Source organism: Rana temporaria, chromosome 11 (assembly GCF_905171775.1).
Source record: "Rana temporaria chromosome 11, aRanTem1.1, whole genome shotgun sequence".
NCBI classification, from domain to species: domain Eukaryota; kingdom Metazoa; phylum Chordata; class Amphibia; order Anura; family Ranidae; genus Rana; species Rana temporaria.
Window position 1 is genome coordinate 40,769,492 of NC_053499.1, and position 25,484 is coordinate 40,794,975.

At 45.9% G+C, this 25,484-nt stretch overlaps 1 protein-coding gene across 2 annotated transcripts in view; it reads right to left on the minus strand.

The window, feature by feature from the left end:
• Positions 1-7,089: 7,089 nt before the first annotated feature.
• The window catches only part of CPSF7 (cleavage and polyadenylation specific factor 7), a 36,184-nt gene continuing 17,789 nt past the window's right edge, over positions 7,090-25,484 (minus strand). The window contains exons 5-9 of one of the 2 annotated variants that reach the window (XM_040328404.1): positions 23,682-24,114; positions 21,391-21,506; positions 21,134-21,281; positions 11,443-11,583; positions 7,090-7,964 (exon numbers count right to left, since the gene is read on the minus strand). In XM_040328404.1, the coding sequence (XP_040184338.1) occupies positions 11,448-11,583; positions 21,134-21,281; positions 21,391-21,506; positions 23,682-24,114 (833 nt within the window). In that variant the 3' untranslated portion in view covers positions 7,090-7,964; positions 11,443-11,447. Of the gene's footprint in view, positions 7,965-9,840; positions 10,570-11,442; positions 11,584-21,133; positions 21,282-21,390; positions 21,507-23,681; positions 24,115-25,484 lie in introns of those variants that run through there. The other variant, XM_040328405.1, reaches the window with a different exon arrangement.

Consider the following 25,484-nt stretch of genomic DNA (forward strand, 5'->3'; position numbering starts at 1 on the left):
TGGTAGACAAGAGAGAAACTATCTTGTACACCGAGGAAACTACTTCGCAACCCCAACGGTCGGAGAGGAGAGACCTCCACCAAGCCGCAAATTCGCGAAGCCAGTCCCCCACCCGAGACATGGGCGGGGCAGACCTTCAGGCGGAAGCAGGTATGTCCGCAGACTTGTTGGGCTTGTGGTAACAGGTGCGCTACTGCCCCGCAGCAGGGGTCTTAGCACCTTGTAAACCTTCCCCCACCGCACAGGGTGGGCAAAAAAAAAAACGCTTGGGGGTAGTAAAGGAGGGTCCTTGCACATGGCAAGGTCCCTAGCCCTTCCCAGACTGTGGGAACAGCATGCTCTTACCACCCGTGGCATCCTCAATGATGCCATTCAGGGAAGTCCCAAAAGGACCGTTCACCCTTAAAGGCCATCCACCAAGGCCTTCTTTGAGGACTAGTCCGCAGACCAGCACTTCCGCCACACAAGGCGGCGCAGTACCACCATATAGGCGGAAGCCCTGGAAAGCAAGAGCGTAACCAGGACCGACTCACAGACAAATTCTAAGACCCCAAACTAATTGTTCAGCCAGGTCCTTGCAGGTCTCGGAAGCATCCTGCTCCTGCAGCAAAAAAACGTTGCCCATGCAGTCAGAGTCCGTGACACCAGAGCTCCGGCCAAAAAACGGTCTCACAGCCGAACCCCCTACCGTGAAGATGGAGCGGGCCACAGCCTCCATTCTTCCATCCGCGGGGTCCTCAAAGGCAGGAGCCCCATCCACATGGTGGTTAGCTCAACCTGGACACTGGAGGGTCCACGGAAAGGTCCTCCACAAAGGGATAACGGGTCGCAATGCAAAAACTGTCTGCGGCGTATCCCATTCCTTGTAGAACAACTGTCCCAAAAAAAAAAGGAACGCAAGGAAAAAATTGTCAGTGCGTGGCGGTTCTCGGGACCCAAAAGGGACTGGCACAGCAGGTGCCCCCGCCCCATCCTCAAGTACTGAGTATCACGCCTGCAGAAAAAAAATAGCTCCAACAATACCTAACAGCAACCGACCCTGAATCAGAGTCGCTTCCACTGTGTGCGTGGGTTAAGCCCGCATCATCTGACAATACAGTGTCAGAGATATCCCCAGAAGCAGGCCAGGGAGGGGGGCGCTAATATACCCCCCATCCGGCCACTAGTCGCTTCAACCCGGCGAGAAAAAACGCCACCGCCATAGCAGATGTGGCAGGGGGAGGGGCAGCAAGGGTTAACAGGCTTACAGGGGAAGAGTACCTGACGAGGTACTACAATGCCCCCCGCTGTGTCACCTACCTGCAAAACAGAAGTACCCACGGTCACCTCTCGGCCGTTACAGAGCATGGGGGACCCCCAGGGAAACTCACCATCCCTCCCGATGCAGCGCAGTCTGAGAGAGCCTGTGCGTGTACTGAGAAGCCGGCTGCGCTGTGTCTGTCTCCCTCAGCAGATTTGCGGTCTTTCTGCAGCGCTAAAACGGCCACACGAGGCCAAACGAATAACAAGATGGCCGCCGAATGAGACAAAAACAGGGTAGGACCACAAGAAAATGGCCGCCGAGCAATATAAGGCACGACTCTGACAAAATGGCGGCCGTTGCACATTTAAAAAGACAGTGACACAGCAAAAACAGCACAGCACAAAATTCACATTCCAGCACACAAAAAGACCCTGTAGTGAACACACACAGCCCTGCAGTGAACACACCCCAGAAACCCCCCCCCCCACCACCCCGCCCCCCCACCCTCACAGCCGTCACCCAAAAGGGAAAGGAGGGAGAGGAAATAAGGGATAGAGGAAAGCAGGGCAAGCCCTAAGTCGACCTCCCAGGGGAAAATTTCAGCCAGACCACTTACCTGAGCAAGGGGCCACTACTTACCCGTCCTGCGACCACCGGCTGGAGGTATCCCAGACAGATCCAACGTCCGCTAAACGGCATGGCTGTCGGCCAGACACACTGTGACAAGGCCATAAAAGACCGGTCATATGTGTGCCCTAGAACAAAATGTTCCCCCGGCCGCCCCTGGAGCAACGGGGCCTGTCGTGGACGTCCCAAAGCTGAGCTAAGGGCCGGCACACGCTCGATGGCCGAACATGGGGGGGGGACTACAAGAGTCAAGACCCAGCCTGTCACCCAGTCGGCTGTTGATAGAAGAATCACAGGATTCAAAAATGCAGGAACAAAATAATAAAAGCGAAAAAAATCGCAAGAAAAAAATCTCCAGAGTACAGGACTCCAGAAGTGCCTGACCTCTCCTGTCGTTAGGCAGGAAAAAACTGAGGCTGCTAGAGCAGGGTGTGGGTTATACCCGGGGCCACACCCCCTGGGAGGAGCTGCACTGAGGAATGTGTTAACACTTAAAGTGCTTTTTATCTGCCTAAACTCTCCTAAAGGGCAGCGGATATAACCCTACTGTCAAAGGATGCTGTGTCCATCTATGAACGGAAGAGAAAAGTGACATGCTGCATCTGGTATTTTTGGAGGCAGGCAACAGTGGGAAGCTTCAGCTGGGGGGCAGGATAGTGACAAATCGCATCTGGCGGGAGGCGACGTGGCAAGTGACAATCATCATCTGGTGGCAGGTGACGTGATAAGCTGCATATAGATATAATGTGCTTCAATCATCCTGACACCATATCAACCATGGTGTCGGGATGATTGAAGCGCCAACAAATTGCCTGCACAAAACCACATTCCAAAGGACAACAAAAAAAAAAATTGTTACGCTTACTGATTTCTCCATAATGGAGAAGAGGTCCATCACATTAGGACTAACCTAAGGACTCATGGAGTGGGGTAGGGTTACAGGGGGGACACCCAGTTTCCACTCACCTGAGGGTACCAGCCTATAACCCAGGATCTCCAAGTACAGTGCCTGTGTCCTGTAGGATTAGGATAAGACAACCACCTTGGGTTGAACCATAAGATCTGGATGCACAGCACTGGATAAGGAAACAAAATAAAAAAAATTAATACTTGAAAAAGTGCTGCACAAAACTGTTAGCTCATATAGTAATATCCTGCATTATAATACAGTTTGACTATTCTAAAATAACTAAACCGCTTGTTTTAGGGTTTGTTGGGAAACAATATGTACCTGTCAGAGCCGGTTCACACTCCCGCGGCACGACTTCGGGGGCGACTCTGCAAGTCGCCCTGAGGTTGACTTCAGAGGCGACCAGCAAAACGACTTCTGTATAGAAGTCAATATGCAGGTCGCCCCGAGCCGCCCCCGAAGTCGTGCAGGAACCTTTTTCTAAGTCGGAGCGACTTACGTCACTCCTATTAGAACGGTTCCATTGCATTGAATGGGACGCGACTCGTCAGGCGGCCGAGCCGCCCCAGTGTGAACCGGCTCTAAAGAGCTTCTGTGTAATGAAATTCTGCACTTCCTAACATTCCTGGAGAAAACTTTCCATCCAACTTCAGAAATATTAACCTGTACTGACAGCAGTAAATCAGTTCTATAAACTAAAAGATGACATGGAAATCTGTGAATTACTTCCTAAAGACGCTGTCATGTTGATATGCTATTTTTAGTACTTTCTGCCACAAAAATACAGATCAAGCGTTCCCCCTTTATTTACTGCATACATTTCCAAGTCACCTACTCAAAGTACTGAAGATAGTGATTTCCGTGGTAGATAGGACACTATTCTCAGGTCAGTTGCTCTCATGCCACCCGGCAGGTCAGGAAAGGGAGGGGACAAGTGAGCACCCCCTCCTGAACCATACCAGTCCGCATGCCCTCAACATGAGGGGTGGGCGCTTTGGGTCAGAGGGCCCCCCCCCCACAGCACTTGGCCTCATGTTGATGGTGACAAGGGCCTCTTCCCGACTACCCTGGCCATTGGTTGTTGGGCCTGCTGGCGCCGGGGGGGGGGGGGGTTAACAGAATCTGGAAGCCCCCCCAGATCCTGCCCTCCCCCCATGTGAATGGATATCAGGTACCCCTACACATTCACCAAAAAAAAAGTAGTGTAGTGTGACAAAAGACAGACAGTTTTTGACAAGTCCTTTATTAAAAGGGTATTATTCTTTCCACGCTTCTTCTTTCTTTTTGGTCCGGTGTTCTTCCTCTGCTGCTGCCGCCACCACTCCTCCTCCCGCTGATTTGTCTGTGCCGATGTCAAGCATTCCTTAGAATCGGGTGACGTCATCCGGAGGCCCCACCCCCTCGTGATGTCTCAGACACATCATGCTGGGCGGTGACGTCACAAGTGTATACATAGTGCGTGTAAAAATAAAATAAAACATTTATGGTAAAAATGCGGTACTTGCGTTTTGGACACAGGTCCATTGAAGTCTATTACATGCAAAACGCTGCATTTTGTGGGGAAAAAACGGTTCTGACCCTTTTCCACAAACACAGAGGCACAAAAATGCATTGATGTGAACATGCTCCATAGAAATTTTGTATAACAAAAATTCCCTGCATTGCTGCAAAATGCATCAAAAATTGTGTGATTCGAGCCTTAGCCACTTCCGGACCGCCTGCCATCGTTTTACATCTGTACTTTGAAGAGGGCTATCGTTATGGCAGCTAGCTGCCATAACCCCAATATACTCTTCAGCGGGCGGTCCACTTGCAGATAAAAGTGGTCTCTGCGGCAGATTCGCTGCACAATCACTTTTATCGGCATCGGGAGGGGGCCCACCGTCACTTACCAGAGCAGCCGGCGGAGGCGATCACATCTGCTCCCTGGCTTGGCATGGAGCCGAGTGAGGGGAAGATGGCCCCCCCACCCATTTCCATACCATTGAAGGCCAGCAGCGACGGCAAAACTTTACTTCGGCCCATAGCTTAAAAGGAAATTTTATTTTATTGCATTTTAGTTTAAATGTGAGATCTGAGGTCTTTTTGACCGCAGATCTCATATTTAAGAGGACCTGTCATCCTTCTTTTTTTTTCTATTGCGGGAGGTTTACATTCCTTGTAATTGGAATAAACATGATTTTTTTTAAAGAACAGTGTGAAAATAAAAAAGGTAAAATAAATAATATTTTTTTAAATTTATTTTTTAATATGTTCCCCGCCCCACTCGAGTGCAGAAGCGAAAGCATACATCAGTAGCACCCGCATATGAAAACGGTGTTCAAACCAATCATCAGGTATCGCCATGCTCGTGAGAGCAATACTCTTAGACCTCATCTGTAACTCAAAACATACAACATGTAGAATTTTTTAAACATCACCTGTGGAGATTTTTAAGGGTAAAAGTTTGTCGCCATTACAAGAGCGGGAACTTTGAAGCATGACATGTTGGGTATGAATTTACTCGATGTAACATCATCTTTCACAATATAAAAAATAAATTTAAAAAATTGGACTAACTTTACTCTTGTCTTATTTATTTTTTTATTTAAAAAAAGTGAACTTTTTTCCACAAAAAAGTGCACTTGCAAGACCGCCGTGCAAATACGCTGTGACAAAAAGTATTGCAACGACCGCCATTTTATTCTCTAGGATGATAGAAAAAAAATCATATATAATATTTGGGGGTTCTAAGTAATTTTATTTAATCTCTGCATGTCATATGAGGCTGTTCACTTCACTGGGTATATGTGAGGTTTTACCATCCACTTTAAAGTAAAGCGTTCTTTAAAATAGCACCTGATGCCTGTGCTATGAGAGTCCTTGTTTGGGCGCTTCCCGTCTCAGGGTAAAAACTTCCTGCCCCATCTCCCAGTTGTACGCCTGTGTTGTCAGCCTGTTACATAGAAACTACAAAGTGCTGCTTTAATATACATCACATGGGCATGGCCCAATGTTGTCACTACCATAATTCCTGCAAAACAACCGCATGTAGACACAAAGTGGTTAAAAAGAGGCTGCAGGAGATTAGGATGGTGAAAAGTATTATATTTAAAAAAAAAAAAAAAAAAATGGCAATTGTTTATGGTACAAAAGGACTTCAACAACTAAATATTATTTAGTGGGCATTTCCATCTAGTATATCTAAATCCAATTTTTCCCATTTTGGAAGAGGAAGAAATTGTTAAAACCCCTATATATATATATATATATATATATATATATATATATATATATATATATATATATATATATATATATATATATATATATATATATATATATATATATATATATAAATAATTTTAAAAAAAAAGTGTGTGTTTGTGTTTTAGATACACTTAAAGTGATTTTAAAGGAATTTTCTTTAAAATTACAAACTTTGCACAGAGCAAGCCCAATCGTCCTCTTTTGGGGTCCCTCACAAGCTTTCCGGGCTCCACCCCCCTGAGTGCTACATGGGTGCTCATGCAGGCCCTGGCCCCAGCTCCCGTTTACTGGCTGTAGTTGAGAGCAGCAGGTGCAAATGGCTCCTGCCTCCATTGCCAGTGAGGAGAGAGCCACTGCTCTTAGGTACAGTGCTGAATCGAGATAAGGTTCAGGCAAGTACAGTGGAACCTTGGTTTACGAGTAACTCTGTTAACAAGCTTTTTGAAAGACAAACTTTTTTTAAATAATTCTGACTCGGTTTGTGAGAGTTGTCTCTCAAAACGAGCAGAATTTAAGCTAACAGTACCGCATTTGGCCTGAGGTGGGGGCGCTGGAGCAGAGCCAAACATCACCGATCTGCGCCGTTTGGAAATGCATGAAAAAGGGCCAGAGGACTGACCTCAGGAACAAAGTCTTCCCGAGGTCATCTGAAGTGTCCTCTGGCCTTTTCAGCCATTTCAGAGGCTCCACGGCGCCCCCCGCCGCATGCGGTATTGCATGCCATTAAAGTCAATGTGGAACAAATTATTTTCATTTCCATTGACTTCAATGGGGAAACTCTTTGATATGCGAGTACTTTGGATTACGAGCATTCTCCTGGAATGGATTATGCTCGTAATGCAAGGTTCCACTGTATAGGGAAGCTGCACACAAAACTTTTTTTACCCTAAAGCATAGAATGCATCAAGTCAAAAAAATACATAAATAAAAAAATACCCTTAGAACCACTTTAAGTATTATTTTTTTCAAGCAACAAAAGTTTATCATTTTACGACAAATTCACATTAGCACAAAACTCAATCATATACACAGCACAACTGAAATAAAAGACAGACTCGGGTAAAAGAGTGACACCTTTATCAAGTTTATTCGCAGTTTCTAGGAGGAGCAATCGAGTGTCAATGGGAAGGGTGAATTCCCTGCAATGCTGTCCAGCAAGTTGTCTTTACACCCCTCGATTGATGAGCAACTAAAAATTCGGATGTTTTCAAATATAAGAAAAAATATATACTGTTAGATCGACCACTGAAGCCACCTCTCCCATCTGCAGTCCATAGCAAAATTGGTAAATGCAGTCCCCTCCATATATGATGGGATGGTAAATGGTTAACACAGGGAGATGAGTTCTGCTTCAACACATTAGGTATCCCCACCCACAACACAACAGGCATTCTTGCCTGCACGCTTCACAACAGTCTGACCAGCCCATGAAAAAAGGCCAGGCATACAGAGCATTTACAGGACAGATGAAGGTTAAGTACATCACTGGACAGATGTTAGCGTCACTCAAAAAAGACAATCCCTTGACGTGTCCAATAATGCAACAAGGTAAAGCTAAAACACGGGGAAGACTGCAATTGATCAGACACTACTTCTGGTGGGAAAACAGGAGGGATTCAACAATAGCAAAGAAAAGAATTCATCAGAATGGGCCGGTGCTGTAAAAGGTGTCTAGGCGAGACTGTTGGTTGGGAACAGGAAGAGAGAGCTGTGCTTTACAGGAGAGAGGTTGGTCCCTGCATGAAATGGAATAAATCCATTAGGGGCTGCAGTAACAGAGGTCTCTGTTGTAGCTGGAGGGCCAGGCATCACCTCTATGTCACAACAACAAAATGTGAGTCTCTTTTTTAAAACTAAAAAAAAAAAAAAAAAAAAACCTAGAAAAAAAAAAAAAAAGGGCAAAAAAAAAAAGCATCTGTGAAGTACGTTGAAGACCTGCGCAAAAAAGAAAACTGGTTAGAGGCATGTCACATTAAATACTGAAAATGTTCTTTCTCCAAGTCATTAAAATTGGGGTTTCCTCATGAAAAGAAAAACATATCTACTTGGGAGCCCACCATATAACACAGCTGGAGAGCCCCCTGTCTCTTGCTCCTAATCTGGATGGCTGTACAGTAAAACCTTGGTTTGAGAGCGTTTTGCAAGACAAGCAAAATTTTTAAATACATTTTGACTTAACATACAAGCAAGGTCTTGATATACAAGCGGGTATAAAAGAGAAGAGAGGCGCCTCTAAGTGTAGCAATATGGTTACATTAAATGAAGGTACAACATTTAGCAACTCACATGGTTGATGATTAATAGAGAGGCACATCAAAGTATGCAGGCCTCTGGGGTAGAGACCATTCTCCATCCTCCTCACCGACATCGTCCCTTCCACGCTACGCTCAATGATTGGTTTAAGCCTCACTTTAAGATCGTTCTACTGCAAGGTAGTCTTCCCGGTCACGATTGTAGACCGACAGTGGTGAGAGCCGGCAGTGCAGAGGACAGTCAATGTGGACAGATTTACCCCGAATGCCTGCATACTTAGATGTGCCTCTTTTAACCACTTGAATACCGCGTCATGTAAAATGACGGCTTCACAGTGGCTCTGGAAACTCAACAGGACGTCAATTGACATCCTGGATTCCTCCGGCCACTGGGGGGCGCGCGAGCGTGCGCGCCCGGCGCGTCCCCGAGATGCCGATGCGCGTGCCTGGCGGTCACGATGTCCGCCAGGCACCCACGATCAGCAGTGACAGAGCAGGGACGTGGAGCTCTGTGTGTAAACACAGAGCTCCACGTCCTGTCAGGGGACAGAGGAGACCGATCTGTGTCTCTTGTACATAGGGACACAGATCGGTCACCTCCCCCAGTCACCCCCTTCCCCCACAGTTAGAACACACCTAGGCTACACATTTAACCCCTTCCTCACCCCCTAGTGTTAACCCCTTCAATGCCAGTCACATTTATACAGTAATTAGTGCATATTTATAGCACTGATCGCAGTATAAATGTGAATGGCGCCAAAAATGTGTCAAAAGTGTCCGATGTGTCCGCCATAACGTTGCAGTCCCAATAAAAAAAAAAAAATCGCAGATTGCCGCCATTACTAGTAAAAAAAAATAAAAAAAAATAATAATAATTCTGTCCCATATTTTGTAAGCGCTTATTGCGATTTTTTTTTATTATTTTTTTTTTTTTTTACCAAAAATATGTAGAAGAATACGTATCAACCTAAACTGAGAAAAAATTAGTTGGAAAAAAAAATGTGGCTATTTATTATAGCAACAAGTAAAAAATATTGATTTTTTTTTCAAAATTGTTGCTTTTTTTGTTTTATAGCGCAAAAAAAAAAAAAAAAAAAAACGCAGAGGTGATCAAATACCACCAAAAGAAAGCTCTATTTGTGGGGAAAAAAGGACGCCAATTTTGTTTGGGAGCCACGTCGCACGACCGCGCAATTGTCAGTTAAAGCGACGCAGTGCCGGAAGCTGAAATTTCACCTGGTCAGAAGGGGGGTATATGTGCCCGGTATGGAAGTGGTTAATCATCAACCATGCAAGTTGCTAAATGTTGTACCTTCATTAAATGTAACCATTTTTCTACACTTAGAGGCGCCTCTTTTTTTATACTCTGGAGCTTCTGCTGGATTTTGCTTCTAATCCCCTTGTGGAGGCTTCCATTTGTGGATGGATATTTTATGGTTACACAACTTATTACATTGCTATAATCTTTTTATAAACTGAAGGACTTATGAATAAATGGATGTGAAATGAATCATCTGAGTTTCCAGTATTTCTTATGGGGAAATTTGCTTTGATAGACAAGTGCTTTGGATTACAAGCATGTTTTTGGAAAAAATTATGCTCGCAATCCAAGGTTTTACTGTATAGCAAAACAAGTTTTTTCCAGTAAGTAAATGTGTAACTGCAAAGTCTGAGGTGAGGGTGTACTTTAAGGCCTTTCACCAATACTTAAAGGCTAAGTTCACATAAAAAAAAAAAAAAAAAAAAATGAATAAATGCATTGTATGGGTTTTCCCCAATTAAATCTGAAGGAACCGTCAAGGAACTTTGAGGCAGAGCCCCAAACAGCCGCAACAATTTTAATATGTGACAGCAGGTTCAGGGTTGATGTGGTGCTTAGCAACATGCTACCCTCCAATTAAAGATTTAATGTGTTAGTAAAAGGTGAACTTATCCTTAAATTTTTTTTAAAAAAAAGCAACACTTTACCTTGTGAAGTTTCTTTTATTTACCCCATCCTCTTGAGTGCAGACATCACACAGCTTTTATAGATAAAACCTCCAGCTGGCTCCTTTGCATATGTGCTGCAGCCCCCTCAGTCATATGAAATAGTCCTACACAAGGCAGCCTTCTACAGGTCCTGCAGCATATGACTGTCCCAGAAATATAAATGGAACTGCAGTTAGTGCTCAGGGAAAAGTGGAGCCAATTGGAGGTTTTCTTTGTGAAGGCTATGTGGTGCCTGGCAGGGTCACCGTGAACTACGCTGGATTGGGGTTGAAGGGAAGAATGTTGTTGGGTGGCATGCACTGGGGGGAGAGGGTGCAATTAATTTAAAGAAGACTACTGTTATAAATGCATATTACTTTAGTAATATTAACCTTAGTTTTATAAAAAAATAGTGTGCACATGGGGGCAGCCATATTTGCTTATTACATAGACTCTGCCTCACAATACTATAAAAAATGGTTGCGCTTTTCTATTTCTCACAATGAATCCATCAGTTGGTTGATTTCTTGTAAACAGGCTCCCTCTATGGCTGGTATCTTATCCGTTATCAAAGTCCCAAAGAAGACTCCTACTTATTACTGTAATGCAGTCAGGTTACATAAAGAGATATTATACATGCGAGTGTCTTTTTTAATTCTTGAATTTTTTGTTTTGCTACATTTAGGTTTAAAATGCCCTGAGATCCAAATTGGCCTGCAAATGCTACATTCTCTGTTGAGCAGCTGACCAGATCTCCATAATGCTGCCAGCACAGGTGTCTTCAGCCTGCTACCAGCCGTAGCACCATAGTATATTTAAAAAAAAAATTAAGTTTGCCATAATAATTTCTATAACAAAATGGAGCCCATCCGCACACTGCCACGGCACATAGCGAGATCCTCCTCTTAGAAAGAAATGGCTTCAGCTTGGTCTCCCACCCATCTGACCATATCCATTACTGTATATGGAACCCAACTGCATCAGAGCTACATCTAAGGGCCAAGAAAGTTACCATATATTTTACACACAGATATGCATACATATACAGTTCTGGTGTACTTTTATTCTTCTGACTCAAAAGATCTCCTGTGGTACTCAAGGAATTAAAACAAAACAGCATCAGGCACATTTCATTATACTGTTTTGCTATATGCCTCCTGCCTCTACATTTTGTTTGTCACTAAAAAATTCACCTCTACTAGCGGTGTCTGTCCTTATCACGATGACGGTCGTGATAATATTCGTCTGATCTGTCTTCGTGTGGATCTCTGTGGCGCCGGCTGCTGCCTTCCCGCGACCGACTGGGTGATCTGTCTCTAGAGCGGTGACGCTTTCTGTTGAGAGAAGACAAAATGTAAACTCTCCCATCTTGGTGTAAATAGAAAGATTTTTGTACTTACCATAAAATCTGTTCCTTCTAGTCCATTAAAGTGTATATAAACCCTCACACATACCCAGTGAAGTGAATAGCCTCAGATGATACACAGAGATTAAACATATCACCCTACAAGTTTTACATGTGTATCTGCTGTCTTGAGCTTTATATATCCTTTAGAAACTGCACATCATGTTACAGATTTTCTCTTACTGCTCAACACTGAGTGTGAAGTTTAGGCATACAGCCAAGACAGCTGATTGGAGGAAGGGCACACACCCCCACTCCACAAAGGCAAATGATGGAAGGAATGTGCAGAGCTCTATTTAAAGCAACCTCCCACAACACAAATTTCAGGCTGCTTTTATCTCCTGTGTCGGAGAACTTATCAGCATGATAACTTCTGACAACAGAAGAAAGCAGGAGAAAGCTGCAGGACTTAGTGATTTGAAGAGAGATAATAAAACACTTCAGATATATGTGCGCAGCTCAAATTTCATGAATCAGGTTTACATCCACTTAAAGGGATAACCTTTCTGCAGATCTTCTGCATACACTCTGGCCACTCCTGTTGTTACTAATAAAAGTGTCAAGAGTGGGTTCAAAGAGACATAGTTTGAAGGAACCTGGAACCAGATGTTCCTTAGACAGCTCCTTTGCATTCTTTACCCGATGCCAGTGACATTTTGTACTGGAATCAGTTCATGCAAGATACAAGATTTGAAGGCTTTTAGGAGGCCATCACAATTAAAGCACTTTAGACATTTGTTTCAGCCACACAAGAAACCAAGGGCCTTCTGCGGTAGAAGGAAACTCTTAGGCTGCATTCACACCTCGGCGTACAAAATCGCAGCGTTTTGTCCTGCAAATTGCAGCGACAAATAGTGGCGTTTTGTACCCCGATTTGCGGCGACAAAACGCCGCGATTGTGAATGCAGCCTTCCCCCCCTCTATGGAGATGGTTCACATCTCCTATGCCGAACGCCGAAAGCCGCCTGAAAAAAAGGTCTGGGACTTTTTTTCAGGCGGCAGGCGTACGGCGTGGAGATGTGAACTATCTCCATAGAGGTGCATGTTAAATCATCCCTCTGGCGTCTCGGGGCTGCAGCGGCGTCGCACTACAGGCATATATACGCCTAGGTGTGAACGGGGGCTTATGGATCAATTTTGACAAAGTTTTACAGATCAGAGTTACCGCAAAACACAGGACAGGTGGTCACACTAGTTTGTTCAACCACTTGAAGTACCAAATTTACCAAATTAATATACATGGCCTGTGGACGGAAAGTGCTTAAAACAGGCTCATGGCTGCAAGCTTGGTACTGTTATTTCAGCTGGCGACTGGCTTTTCAGTAAAAGTGATCAGGGCAGCTGTAGAGCTGCCCAGTCACTTTAAATGTACTGTAAAGCACAGCATGTATGAATAATTAAAAAACTGCTTTGGTCATGAAGTGGGTAAACCAAGATCAATTACCCGTCAGTAATGTCTCAAAATGGTAAGTACGCCATTAACCCTTTTGTTAATGTGGATAACTAGTGCATCCAACATTGTTATAGACCACATGTCTACCAAATTTTCCTCAAAACAGGAATGATGGACGTTTCAAGGCCACACAAACGCAAATGTCTCAAACAGTGGGTAAAGCAGAAAGGTCTTATCCCCCATATGCAAGGTGAAACATTCTGCATCAGTTAAAAAGGAAACCCGGGGGGGGGCGTGGCCGCGGCATGGACGTGCGAGGACGTGTCTGTGAGGAGCTCCGTCCGCCCGCCGCATATACAGCACCCGTAGCAGCCGTTCGCTGGATCTCTTTGGCCCGTCACTATGCCAGCTAAATCGCGGAAGACCTCACCGCAACCGCAGCGGTCCACCCGGCACCGATCCGGTTCGCTGGATGTATATTTCTTGGAGCGGGGACACGCGCCTGGGACTTCCAAGATGGCGCCGGCTACCAGGTACAAGGCCCCGCACGCAGCCTCCCCTATTCCCTCACCGCAGCCGCCCTCTCCTACTCCTTCGCTCCAGCCTCCCACCTCCCCTGCCAGCACGGTCTGCTCCCTGCAGTCAGCAGTGCCCCTGAATGAGATGATGGGGGATGCAGACCTCAGAGCACACATTCTGGCCCTCCCCACGAAAGCAGACTTGGAACTGTTTGCTGGCAGGGTCGAGAAGGCCCTCAGGCAGGACATTGAGGCCTTGCAGGCGGACACTGCGCATATTGGGGGTAGATTAGAGGACCTGGAGGCACAGTGGGATGTGGTTACCCCGGCTCTACAGTCTCTCCATGAACACTGCAAGAGGCAGGACCGCAGGATCGAGGCCCTTATTGACCAAATGGATGACTTCGAAAACAGAAGCCGCAGGGTTAATATACGTATCAGGGGCTTGCCTGAAGCCACCGGCCCCAGGGACATTGTTCCTTCATTACAGGGCCTCTTTAAGCAGGTACTTGGCCGAGATGCTCCTGATCGCATTGAGATTGATCGGGCACATAGGGCGTTGCGCCCACCGTCGGATGACCCTGATAAACCACGGGACATAATATGCAAGCTGCATAAATATTCCTTGAAGGAGAGCATAATGACCCATGTCCGAGGTGTACGCCAGGTGGACTTTGATGGAGCGCAGGTGTCCTTTTTCCCGGACATCTCAAGACGCACCCTGATGCAACGCCGGGCTTTGAAGCCGTTACTGGCAGCCCTACAGGATGCTCAGTTGCCTTACAGATGGGGCTTCCCTTTCCAGCTCTCCGTGACTAAAGATGGACGCCAAGTTGTGCTACGCACCGTGGATGATCTGCCACAATTCTTACAGAAACTGGGCCTCCCTGCCATCGAGGTTCCGGATTGGAAGACTGCTCCAGAGATCCCCATGCCCATGCAATCACAACCTTGGCGCATGGCCCGCCGTAAGGGTCGCAACAGACGTCGCCCCCGGGTGGATCCCCCCCAGGAGGACCCGGCTCTTCAGCCCTCAACTCCCCCCCAGAGGGGAACCTGAAGAGCCCATTGATTCTTGGTTGGCTGTGGACTGTCTACCAGGGCTTTCCTTCCCCTCTCTTTTTTTTTTTTTTTTATTCTTTTATGTACGCTCAAGTTGAAGGCACTGTTATTATTACCTCACTGTATTTGGCTGGTTTTAGTACTTCTAAAGCTGCTTCGGTAATCGTTTAAATTAGGCAGATGCGCCCTTGTGGCTGCTATGCTACTCTAGTGATATGTGGCGGGCTCGCTCCCTATGGACGGGCTCGCACCTCATGTTGCGCTTCTTCCCCCACGTAGGCCGACTCTACGGAGTCATGTCCCATGTTTGGGATTCTGGGTTGCTCGCTGACCTTCTCCTTTCGCAGGTTTACTTGCTGGGTGGAGGTCCCCGACCAACCAGACTTGGATGCCTCGGGAGGTCTTTAAACCGTCTCCCTTATGGAGGCTATTATTTGTTCTGTTTTGTTTTGCCGTTGTTTCTTTTGTTTTTCATGACTTTTTTTTTTCTTTTGTCTTTAATGTTTTTCTCGGTACCCATTGCATCCCGGTCCAAATGGCTGCAGGTCTCTCACCCCTCCTGGCTAAGGGGGGCTCCCCAAAAATTTACCCTATGGCTTCCTTGAAGGTGGTTTCCTACAACGTCCGTGGGCTCGGTTCCCCCAACAAACGCAGTAAGTTGTGGCTCGAGACTAAACGCCTGGGGGCACACATTCTTTTTTTGCAGGAGACGCACTTTCGCACTGACTCGGTCCCCCGCCTTCCCACACACCTCTACTCCCAATGGTTTCTTAGCAACTCGACGCGCTCCAAATCTAGTGGGGTTGCTATAGCTATACACAGGTCCTGCCCTTTTGTTTTGTCCGATCAATTGACGGACCCACATGGTAGATTTGCTTTTATTAAGGGGAACATCCTGGGTCGTAAGTTTACTTTTGCAACCGTGTATGCACCGAATTCGGGTCAGCTCACCTTCCTGGACTCCCTTCTGGACTCCCTTTCCCGTTTCCGGGAAGGTCAGCTGATTTTAGGGGGGGATTTTAATGTCAGCCCTGATCCAGAAATGGATACGTCCTCGGGGCACTCTGCCCACTCATTTGCTTTCCTAAAACGTTTTAGGAAGACCCTACAAGCCTACCATCTTGTGGATTGCTGGAGAACACTCCACCCGAGGGTAAAAGATTTTAGTTATTATTCGGCAACCCACGCTGTGTATACCCGGATAGACCTACTGCTGATGGACCAGTACACCCTGGACTCGCTGTCCGGCGCGTCGATTGGTTCCATCACCATGTCGGATCACGCCCCGATTTCCTTATCTGTACACCCACTGGTTTCAGGTGCTAGGTCCTGGACCTGGCGCCTAAATGAAAATATTTTGGACGACGCCGTTGCCCTCAAAAGCACCTCCGACGTTATCACCTGTTACTTCTCAGAAAATGCCTCGGCTGAGGTAGGGGCGGCATCGGTTTGGGAGGGGCACAAGGCGGTTGTACGGGGGGAGCTTATATCCCAGGGAGCGCGTCTGAAAAAGGTGCGGGAGGGAGACCTTCAATCCCTGCTGCGGAAAATACAAATCGCGGAAGTCGCGCATAAGAGACGCTTAACGCCGGAGCTATTGGCCAACCTTGAAGCCCTCCGCGTGGAGCTAGCTACTTTACTTGACACCCGTATACGTGATCGTCTGCGTCGTGTGTCATAAATTTTACGAATATGGTAACAAGTGTGGGCGTCTCCTTGCCAGAGCTCTGAGGAGGCAACGCGATTCGGGCCATGTACATAAGCTCCAAATAGGGACGGGTCCCCCAGTGGTTCACCCCTCTAAAATTGCGGCCGTTTTTAAGGACTATTATGCCCGACTGTATCAGCTGCCTGCCACACTCCCGGGTCTAACTGAAACGCAGAAGCAGGACCGTATCCGCGAGTATCTGGCGGAGGCCCATGTCCCCCGACTCCCCCTCGAAACATGTAAGGTTCTAGAGTCTCCGATCACCTCGGAGGAGCTGGAAATCGTTGTAAAAAACCTACCGTCGGGGAAAAGCCCTGGCCCTGATGGCTACACAAATGCCTACTACCGTGTTTTTCTCCCCCTGATCTCGGGCCACATGTGCACTTACTTTAACGCGCTGGCCGCAGGCACCCCTATGCCTAAGGAGGGCCTGCTAGCCCATATTTCAGTGCTGCCCAAGGAGGGGAAGGATTGCATGGTTCCGGGTAATTACAGACCGATCTCGCTCTTAAATACCGATATTAAAATTCTAGCGAAAATTTTAGCGAACCGCTTGCAACCCCTTCTTCCCTCTCTTGTTCACGCCGATCAAACGGGGTTTATTGCTGGTCGAGAAGCGCGGGATAATTCGAATAGGGCCATTCAGCTGATCCAGTGGGTACAAATGCAGACGGACCATCCACCCTGTCTCCTCCTGTCCACGGATGCCGAGAAGGCTTTTGACAGGGTGGATTGGACATATCTGCGGGCGGTGCTGTCTAAATTGGGACTCGGGCCGAAAATGCTTTCTTGGGTCTCCTCCTTGTATAGTAAGCCAGAGGCTCGGGTTAGGGTAAACGGTACTCTTTCTGACCCTTTCCCTATTGGGAATGGGACGAGACAGGGCTGCCCACTGTCGCCCCTTATTTTTGCCCTCACCCTGGAGCCTCTGCTTAGTAAGATACGTTCTAACCCTGATATTAGGGGTTTTTGCGTTGGATCTCAGGAACATAAGCTCTCTGCCTACGCGGATGATGTCCTCTTTTATGTAGCGAACCCCCTGCTTTCCCTGCCCAATATTATGATGGAACTTCGGACTTTTGGCTCCATTTCTAACTTCAAAATTAACTTTGCGAAGTCCGAAATTCTATCGTTAAAGGTCCCGTCGGATCTGCGTACACGGTTGCAATCCTCCTTCCCCTTTACATGGTGTCCCACCCACATGAAATACTTGGGGGTATACCTCACCCCCCTTTACTCTCAATTATATTCTAGTAATTACGTCCATTTGCTTTCCACCATTAAGGCGGACTTACACCGTTGGGACAGGGAGGTTTTCTCGTGGATGGGCCGAGTCAGTGTGTTAAAGATGAATGTGCTTCCTCGCATTTTGTTTTTCCTCCAAATGGTGCCTATCTCTTTGCCTAGGTCTTTTTTCTTGAGCCTTAACAGTGCGTTTCTCCGATACATCTGGCAGGGTAGAAGTCCCCGTCTAGCTCTCCGTATTTTGCAGAGGCCCAAACGACTAGGAGGTATGGGTGTCCCTGACATTCGCAAGTATTACGAAGCTATTGCCCTTCAGAGAATTTTAGACTGGCACCATGGAGTGTCCTCTAAGAAATGGGTCCCTTTGGAAAAATTTATGGCAGGCCGTAACCTATCCCATGCCCCTTGGCTTCCCCACTCACAAAGGGGTCTGTCGTCCCATGTTTCCCTAATGTCCACTCACGCCCTGAAATTATGGGATGCTATGAATAAGACGGGAGACCTTGCCCCCCCTTTTTCCCCTCTGGCACCTCTAGGGGGCTTCCCCTGGTTCCTACCGGGGGAACATCCGTCCTTTTTGCGCTCCTGGACAGCGGACGGCGAACTGCGTTGTGGCAGGTTTTTCCAAGATCGGGGCCTACTCTCCCTGGGGGAACTTAGGGCCCAATATGGGGGGTTTCCAATGGATAGCTGGAGGCATGGGCAGCTTCATCATTTTGCACAGGGCCTGCCCCATACCATACGCTCCCCCACATCTGCTACCCCTTTTGAGAAGCTCTGTATGTCCTCTTCCCCTGTCCCCCATGCTATATCTATACTTTATGGTCTCTTGCAGGACCGGAGTTCTCGTGGGAGACCTGCTTACATCCGGGAGTGGGAGAGAGATTTGCAGCATACGTTTACTGATAACCAGCTCAGCCAGTTGTACCGTCTCACACATTCTAGCTCAGTGGACACGAAAATGCAGGAAAACGGGTATAAGGTTTTGACCAGATGGTACAGGGTACCCACTAGACTTAAGCAGATCTACCCAATGACCTCAGATACCTGTTGGCGGGACTGCGGTCATAGGGGCACTTTTCTACACATCTGGTGGGAATGCCCTAAGTTGCGCTCATTTTGGCTGGATATTAGGTCTCAAGTCAATTCCATCCTTGATGTGGACCTGCCAGACTCCCCGATGAATTTCCTCCTGCATGTTCCCGCCGTCCCCCTTGGCCTGTACCGAAAATCAGTGCTACCGCACCTTTTGAATGCGGCTAGGAGATTGATTCCTATTTTCTGGAAGACCAGCCGGGTCCTGTCCCGTTTGGACTGGATTCGGATGGTGAACAATGTCAGGTCGGCGGAGGAGTGGATGGCGAGGCATAGGGACGAATACGACAAATGGTACGGGATCTGGGCTACCTGGCTGCACTATGTGGGGGAGGGGGAGGGAGACACAGCTATACCGCTCACGCCTTAACTCCAGGTAGATGAGGGACGGTGACTGGGTCTGTTTCCCTTTTCCCTCTCTTCCCTCCCTGTACTCTTCCCCAAGAAACCACTGTGTATGTGACCATATCTGTTGCTGGACTGTTTGGATGCTTATGGGTACGTCCTCTTTTTAATTTTTTGTTCTTGTTTTCTGATTCTTATTATGTTCCTGTTGCTACTTGCCGACCTGACCAAGATGATCTGCCTTTTCTTTTATGGGCCCTTGCACATGGCGGACTATTTAGGGACAACTTCAAGTTGTTTTGGTTTATATGTTATTTAACCTTGCAAGTGTAACCTTCGTCCTTATTATTTGGTCTGCGAGGTGTTCAACCGGGCCCTCGGTTCATTTGTATTTTCTGATTGTATGGTTGGACGGCATTGTATACACCCTCTTCGTCCTTTTATATTTTTCTATTTTTTGCTTTGCTGTTGTATAATGAAAAAAAAAAATCTCATTATGGATAAATAAAGATTATATAAAAAAAAAAAAAAAAAAAAAAAAAAAAGGAAACCCGGAGTCAATTGCAGGAGGCTGTGAACCAAACACAGCCGATTCAGAAATGGCAACAGGTGGCTACAGGCCCAGGTGAATTTACAGGCTCTGGGACGCCTGTTTGTCATTGTAGTCTTCTGCAGCTCTGTCAATCTTATAATCCCCAGCTTACAGGCATCAGTTCCTTTTGGAGATGTTGAGTGAAAGCCCTCTGAACCACCATGAAGTATGGGCCAAAGTCACCCATGGCAGCAGCACTGTACTGTTTCTTTGGAAAAACATATTGCACAGACCTCAGATACCCATGGACAGAGACAGCTGATGCTGAAGAGCAGTGCAGGTGGCTGGAGATGACCAAGTCACTATAAATGGGCAGTGGAACAAAACCAGAGAGTGAAGATCCACATAGTGCTTCAGCAGCAGGATATCGATTCCTCTAGAATGAATGGTGGCAAAGAAGGTGGACATCATCAGGCAATCCCTTAAGCCTTAATCCCTACCATGATAAAACTGCCCATTGCGAGAAATGTAAAAAGGTACCCAGTAATACAAAATAGAGTACTACTGAACAGCCTGAGGACAGCCTGAGGAGGAGGCGCAGCTTTTGAATAATGGATGGCCGCCGTCTGACATACTCTGCAAACAGGAGAAGGTAGGGAGATTGTCGAGGCAGGGAATGGAATGGCACAGCGAGGCATGTATAGATGGCACAGTGAGGCATGTATAGATGGCACAGTGAGGGGTCGTCTTATACAGTGAGTGTATCCCAAAACCAACATTTTAGCTGGAAGATTAGGGGGTCGTCTTATACGCCGGCAAATACGGTAATTAGTATTTTGCTTCCCGTGACCGCATCATACAGGTCAAAAATTTCCATCAATACCACCTCACTCCGGCTAGGTTACACAAGATGGGTCTACTGCCCTCGGCTGCCTGTTTCCGCGGCTGTGGCCAAGTCATGCCCGGTAGTCCGGGACTTCTGGGAAGAAGTGGGTGCTTTCATCTCATCGACACTAGGCCTCCCAAACATAATCCACCCCAAGAACTGCCTATTAGGTATTTTTGGCGAATTACACTTATGCCAAGAGACTGCTTCATATCCTCTTCTTCCATGTTAAAAAAGCTATTTTACTGTCCTGGAAGAGCGCACAGACCTCTCTGAAATTCCTCTGGCTAAAATGTATTAATGGCGCTATGCCACTGTATAAACTAACTTTTGAACTCTGGAAACAGAACAAAACCTTCCACAAAATTTGGGGTAGATGGTTGGCTAACCCTCTCCCAGCACTGATTGTACTACTCTTGCTTGACCATTGATGGGCCGTGCCTCAGGGATCTCTAATGTCTGGACCTCCGCTTTTGCTATATCCCGGTATTATACCTGAGCCTTTTACCACTGTGCCTACTTTATATTTTGCACTGGTGTCAGTTTATTTTTCTATGTTTGAGTGTATTGCCTAACGTTTATGACCAGGTTGTCTGGTGGCATTGTTTTTTTTTTTGTATGTTTCTTTCTGTTTGTTGGTTTGTCTTAAACCTAATAAAAATATGTTAAAAAAAAAAAAAAGTATTAATTAGTACCTGGAAGAGCTGGCCTTGTCTTGTATCCCATGCAGACAGTCCCGAAGCGATGTCAGTAGAACACGACATCTATCATCATTGGCTACACGAGATTCCTTGATGACAGCTATTGCTGTTTCTAATGTTTTCATGGCACTTGTAAAATCCCCTTTGGAAAAAAAACAAAACAAAAAACACACACCAATGAAAATAGAATAACCACAGTTATTGATAAAGCAAACTACTCCATTAGGTAGAACGTGGGAAGTGATTAATACCCGATGATGCCGTGCATACAGCATTGGAAAGTGCACTCCTCGAAATCGCCCTATTTCTGTTCATTAACTCATCAAACTCTGCCTCACTGACTGGGGGCTGCTGGTGTTTCATGTCCCTGTAAAAGCACAATATAAAAAGTGTAAGGACATTACATACAGCTAAACAAAACAGTTGCTGCTCAGAACCATTTTTTTTTTCTTCTTTCAAACATGCTTTGAGTTTTCTGACAACACACTATAATTTACGTCATTGTATAATCTGCATAAGTGTCATCTTTTCACACATTTTCCCCTCCGATAAAATTAGATGGCAGCCCACATACATTTCACAACGCATACTCCAACTATGAAACAAAAGGGAGGCGCTGCATTTTGCTAGATTTAATAATATGAGCGCCAAAGTTAGATAATCTGCAGCTTACACAAGACATTCCTTGCATAATTCCAAGTGACCTGAGCATAAAACACACACTAAATAACATATGGAGGGTTGCTAGCACAAAGCAGCCAAATTACTACACCAAGTGGATAACGTTTTGGTCCTATGAAGTTCTGCATTATCTTCTACAGTACCGTACAAGCTCTAAATATCCACCGTTAGCCTAGGTCCACACTGACGTGTGGAAAGCACTGCATTCCTGTGCACATCACTTGCGATGTCTATGTGGTGCGATTTCAGCCATATCTTTTCTATGTCCGAAATTGCATCGCATCCACACCAAAATGGAACAAAAATATTGTGATGTGCTCATTGGCTCAGATACAGCAAGGGGGGCCTTTGGCCTATGATGGAGCAGGGTGGGGAGGAGCCATGAACACTAATTAACAACAACAACTAACAATAATTAATTAATTTGTAAAATAACTTTTCAATGCTTTGTACCATTGCCGACAGCTTTAAGGGGTTCTTTTATCTCAGTGCAGTCCTCCTTCGCTTACCTCATCCTTCGATTTTTGCTTTGAAATGTCCTTATTTCTTCTGACAAATCCTCACTTCCTGTTCTTCTGTCTGTAACTCCACACAGTAATGCAAGGCTTTCTCCCTGGTGTGGAGTGTCGTGCTAGCCCCCTCCCTTGAGGGGGAGGGGGCGAGCAGGAGGGACAGGAAGCCCACTAACACACAGCTCCTTTCTTTATCTGCAACGTAGAGAGCGTCCTGACTCTCCTGTAGTCCAAGGGAGGGGCGAGCACGACACTCCACACCAGGAAGAAAGCCTTGCATTACTGTGTGGAGTTACAGACAGAAGAACAGGAAGTGAGAATTTCTCAGAAGAAATAAGGACATTTAAAAGCCAAATCGAAAAATGAGGTAAGTGAAGTAGGACTGCACTAAAGTAAAGGAAGCTATTTAGGGGAAACATGTTTTACCTTTACAACCCCTTTAAGTGTAACGAAAAAAGTTGCGTTAGGTATCAGTAATTGTATCGGCGAGTACTAAAAAATATTTTTCATTACATTTCTTTAAATTTGATTAAAGCAAAGAAAATTCCTGTCTTATTCTATTGCCATCTTGTTTGATAACCTAACATTCAGGGGTTGTAAATCTTTAAAATAAAAAATTCTTCAGAATAGTGATCTTTATTCTAAGCAAAACAGTTGCGATTTTCTTTTTATCCAGAACATGCAGCTCTAATATACACCATGCAATAAAAGCTCTAAAAGGTCATAAACATATCAGTACTTTTTTGCATACATTTTTGTTCATTATGTATCTTAGAGCACAGCATCGGATGGCTTGCAGCCAAACCAATCATCATAGACTGTCGACACAGCTCCACCTCTATACCAATGGCTGCTCCATTACCCTTTGTGTTGTGTTGGTCCAGATCGGGGCAAGATTACATCACAGTGGGCATTGTCTGTGATTGGAGCCCAGTGTGGAGCAACAGGCCCCAGCTTGACATCGTAAAGGCCATACCTATGCAAACTCAACCATCTGCATAGCAGAGGCTACTACAGTGATTCTCCTACTCCACGGAGATCGGCAAGGTATGAACTATACTTACATTGGTCCAGACTGGACCAATGCACTAGGGAAAAAGAAAACATACCTGGAATTCAGCTTTAAAATTATGGTATCTTACACAGACACCGTTCTCTTGTAATTTTCATCAGTTAAAAGGTGAACATGCCATTTTTGTCCAGTAGTTTTTCCTTACAGCCTACCTCCACCACCCTCCTTGCAAATTTAGGGCGATGTCAGCAGTTGTGGCCTCCAACTTACAGCTCTAACCTAACAAACATTTCTTAATAAAGACGCTCTGATAGATAATCCATGCAGTGACACTTACCTTCCCTGTCCATAGAGGTTAGGAATCATTTTGTAGGGATCGGGTGGGGGTCCTAGCACAGAATTAGGAGGTGGGAAGAAAGCAGGGTTTAGGTGAAGAGCAGGAGGCACGCCAGTTGGGGGAGGCATGCTTAGGTGAGGTGGCAACCTTGGAGGGGGGGGCATGAGGTGCGGATAGTGCATAGGGGGCATTGGGGGAGCACGGTATGTAGGAGGCATTGCGGGTGAAGGAGGTGGTGGAACAGGCATAGGGGGCCTTGGAAGGGTCATGACAGGGATGCGGGAAGGGTTTTCCATGAAAGGTGGCCGTGCAAAGTAGGGCACTATGTTTTTAGGAGTCTCTGGAAGTGGTAATGAAGGAGCAGAGTCGTTGAAGTTTGAAGTAAAATCTGGCGAGTCCACAGTTCCCTTTGAACTAACTCTGGGAGGAATTTCTGTGGGGGGAAAAAAAAAAGGAGGAAAACAGGAAACAAAAATTAGACTTTATGTTTAGAAAGGAAATGGCAGATGCACTGCTCAAACTTATCACATATAACCGAAAAAAGGAAAGAAATATAAATTCAAAGTTCCACCAATAAGAACCTAAAACTGAAACCATGGTGACACAATTCAAGAAAAAGTCTGAATACACTCACTTCCTTCTCTGTGGGGATACTGCATCCCTACAAATCAATCAGTCTACAAATTATTCTTCCAAAAATTATATAAAAGGAGCTAAAAACAAAATAATAAATAAAATGCTTTATTGCAATAGTAAAAGCACCTAAAACACCAACCCACATATTATTGCATAGACATGTCTATGGATATGGGTGTATGCTTAACCAGTTAAGCCCCGGACCAATATGCAGCCTAAAGACCCAAGGTGTTTTTACAGTTCGGGACTGCGTCACTTTAACAGACAATTGCGCGGTCGTGCGACGTGGCTCCCAAACAAAATTGGCGTCCTTTTTCCCCCCACAAATAGAGCTTTCTTTTGGTGGTATTTGATCACATCTGCGGTTTTTAGTTTTTGCGCTATAAACAAAAATAGAGCGACAATTTTGAAAAAAATGCAATATTTTTTACTTTTTGCTATAATAAATATCCCCCAAAAACATATATAAAAACATTTTTTTTCCTCAGTTTAGGCCGATACGTATTCTTCTACCTATTTTTAGTAAAAAAAAAAAATCGCAATAAGCGTTTATCGATTGGTTTGCGCAAAATTTATAGCGTTTACAAAATAGGGGATAGTTTTATTGCATTTTTATTAATTTTTTTTTTTTACTACTAATGGCGGCGATCAGCAATTTTTTTCGTGACTGCGACATTATGGCGGACACTTCGGACAATTTTGACACATTTTTGGGACCATTGTCATTTTCACAGCAAAAAATGCATTTAAATTGCATTCTTTATTGTGAAAATTACAGTTGCAGTTTGGGAGTTAACCACAGGTGGCGCTGTAGGAGTTAGGGTGCACCTAGTATGTGTTTACAACTGTTTGGGGGTGTGGCTGTAGGAATGACGTCATCGATCGTGTCTTCCCTATAAAGGGAATGACGCGATCGATGCGCCGCCACAGTGAAGCACGGGGAAGCCGTGTTTACATACGGCTCTCCCCGTTCTTCAGCTCCGGGGAGCGATCGCGACGGAGCGGCTATAAACAAATAGCCGCGCCGTGGTCCCTGATCGCTCCCCGAGCGGACCCGACCTCCGCATGTAGCGGGGGGGGGTCCCGATCGGACCCCCCACCCCCTAATAGGCAAGGACGTACATGTACGCCCATGTGCCTGTACGTGCCATATTGTGGACGTATATG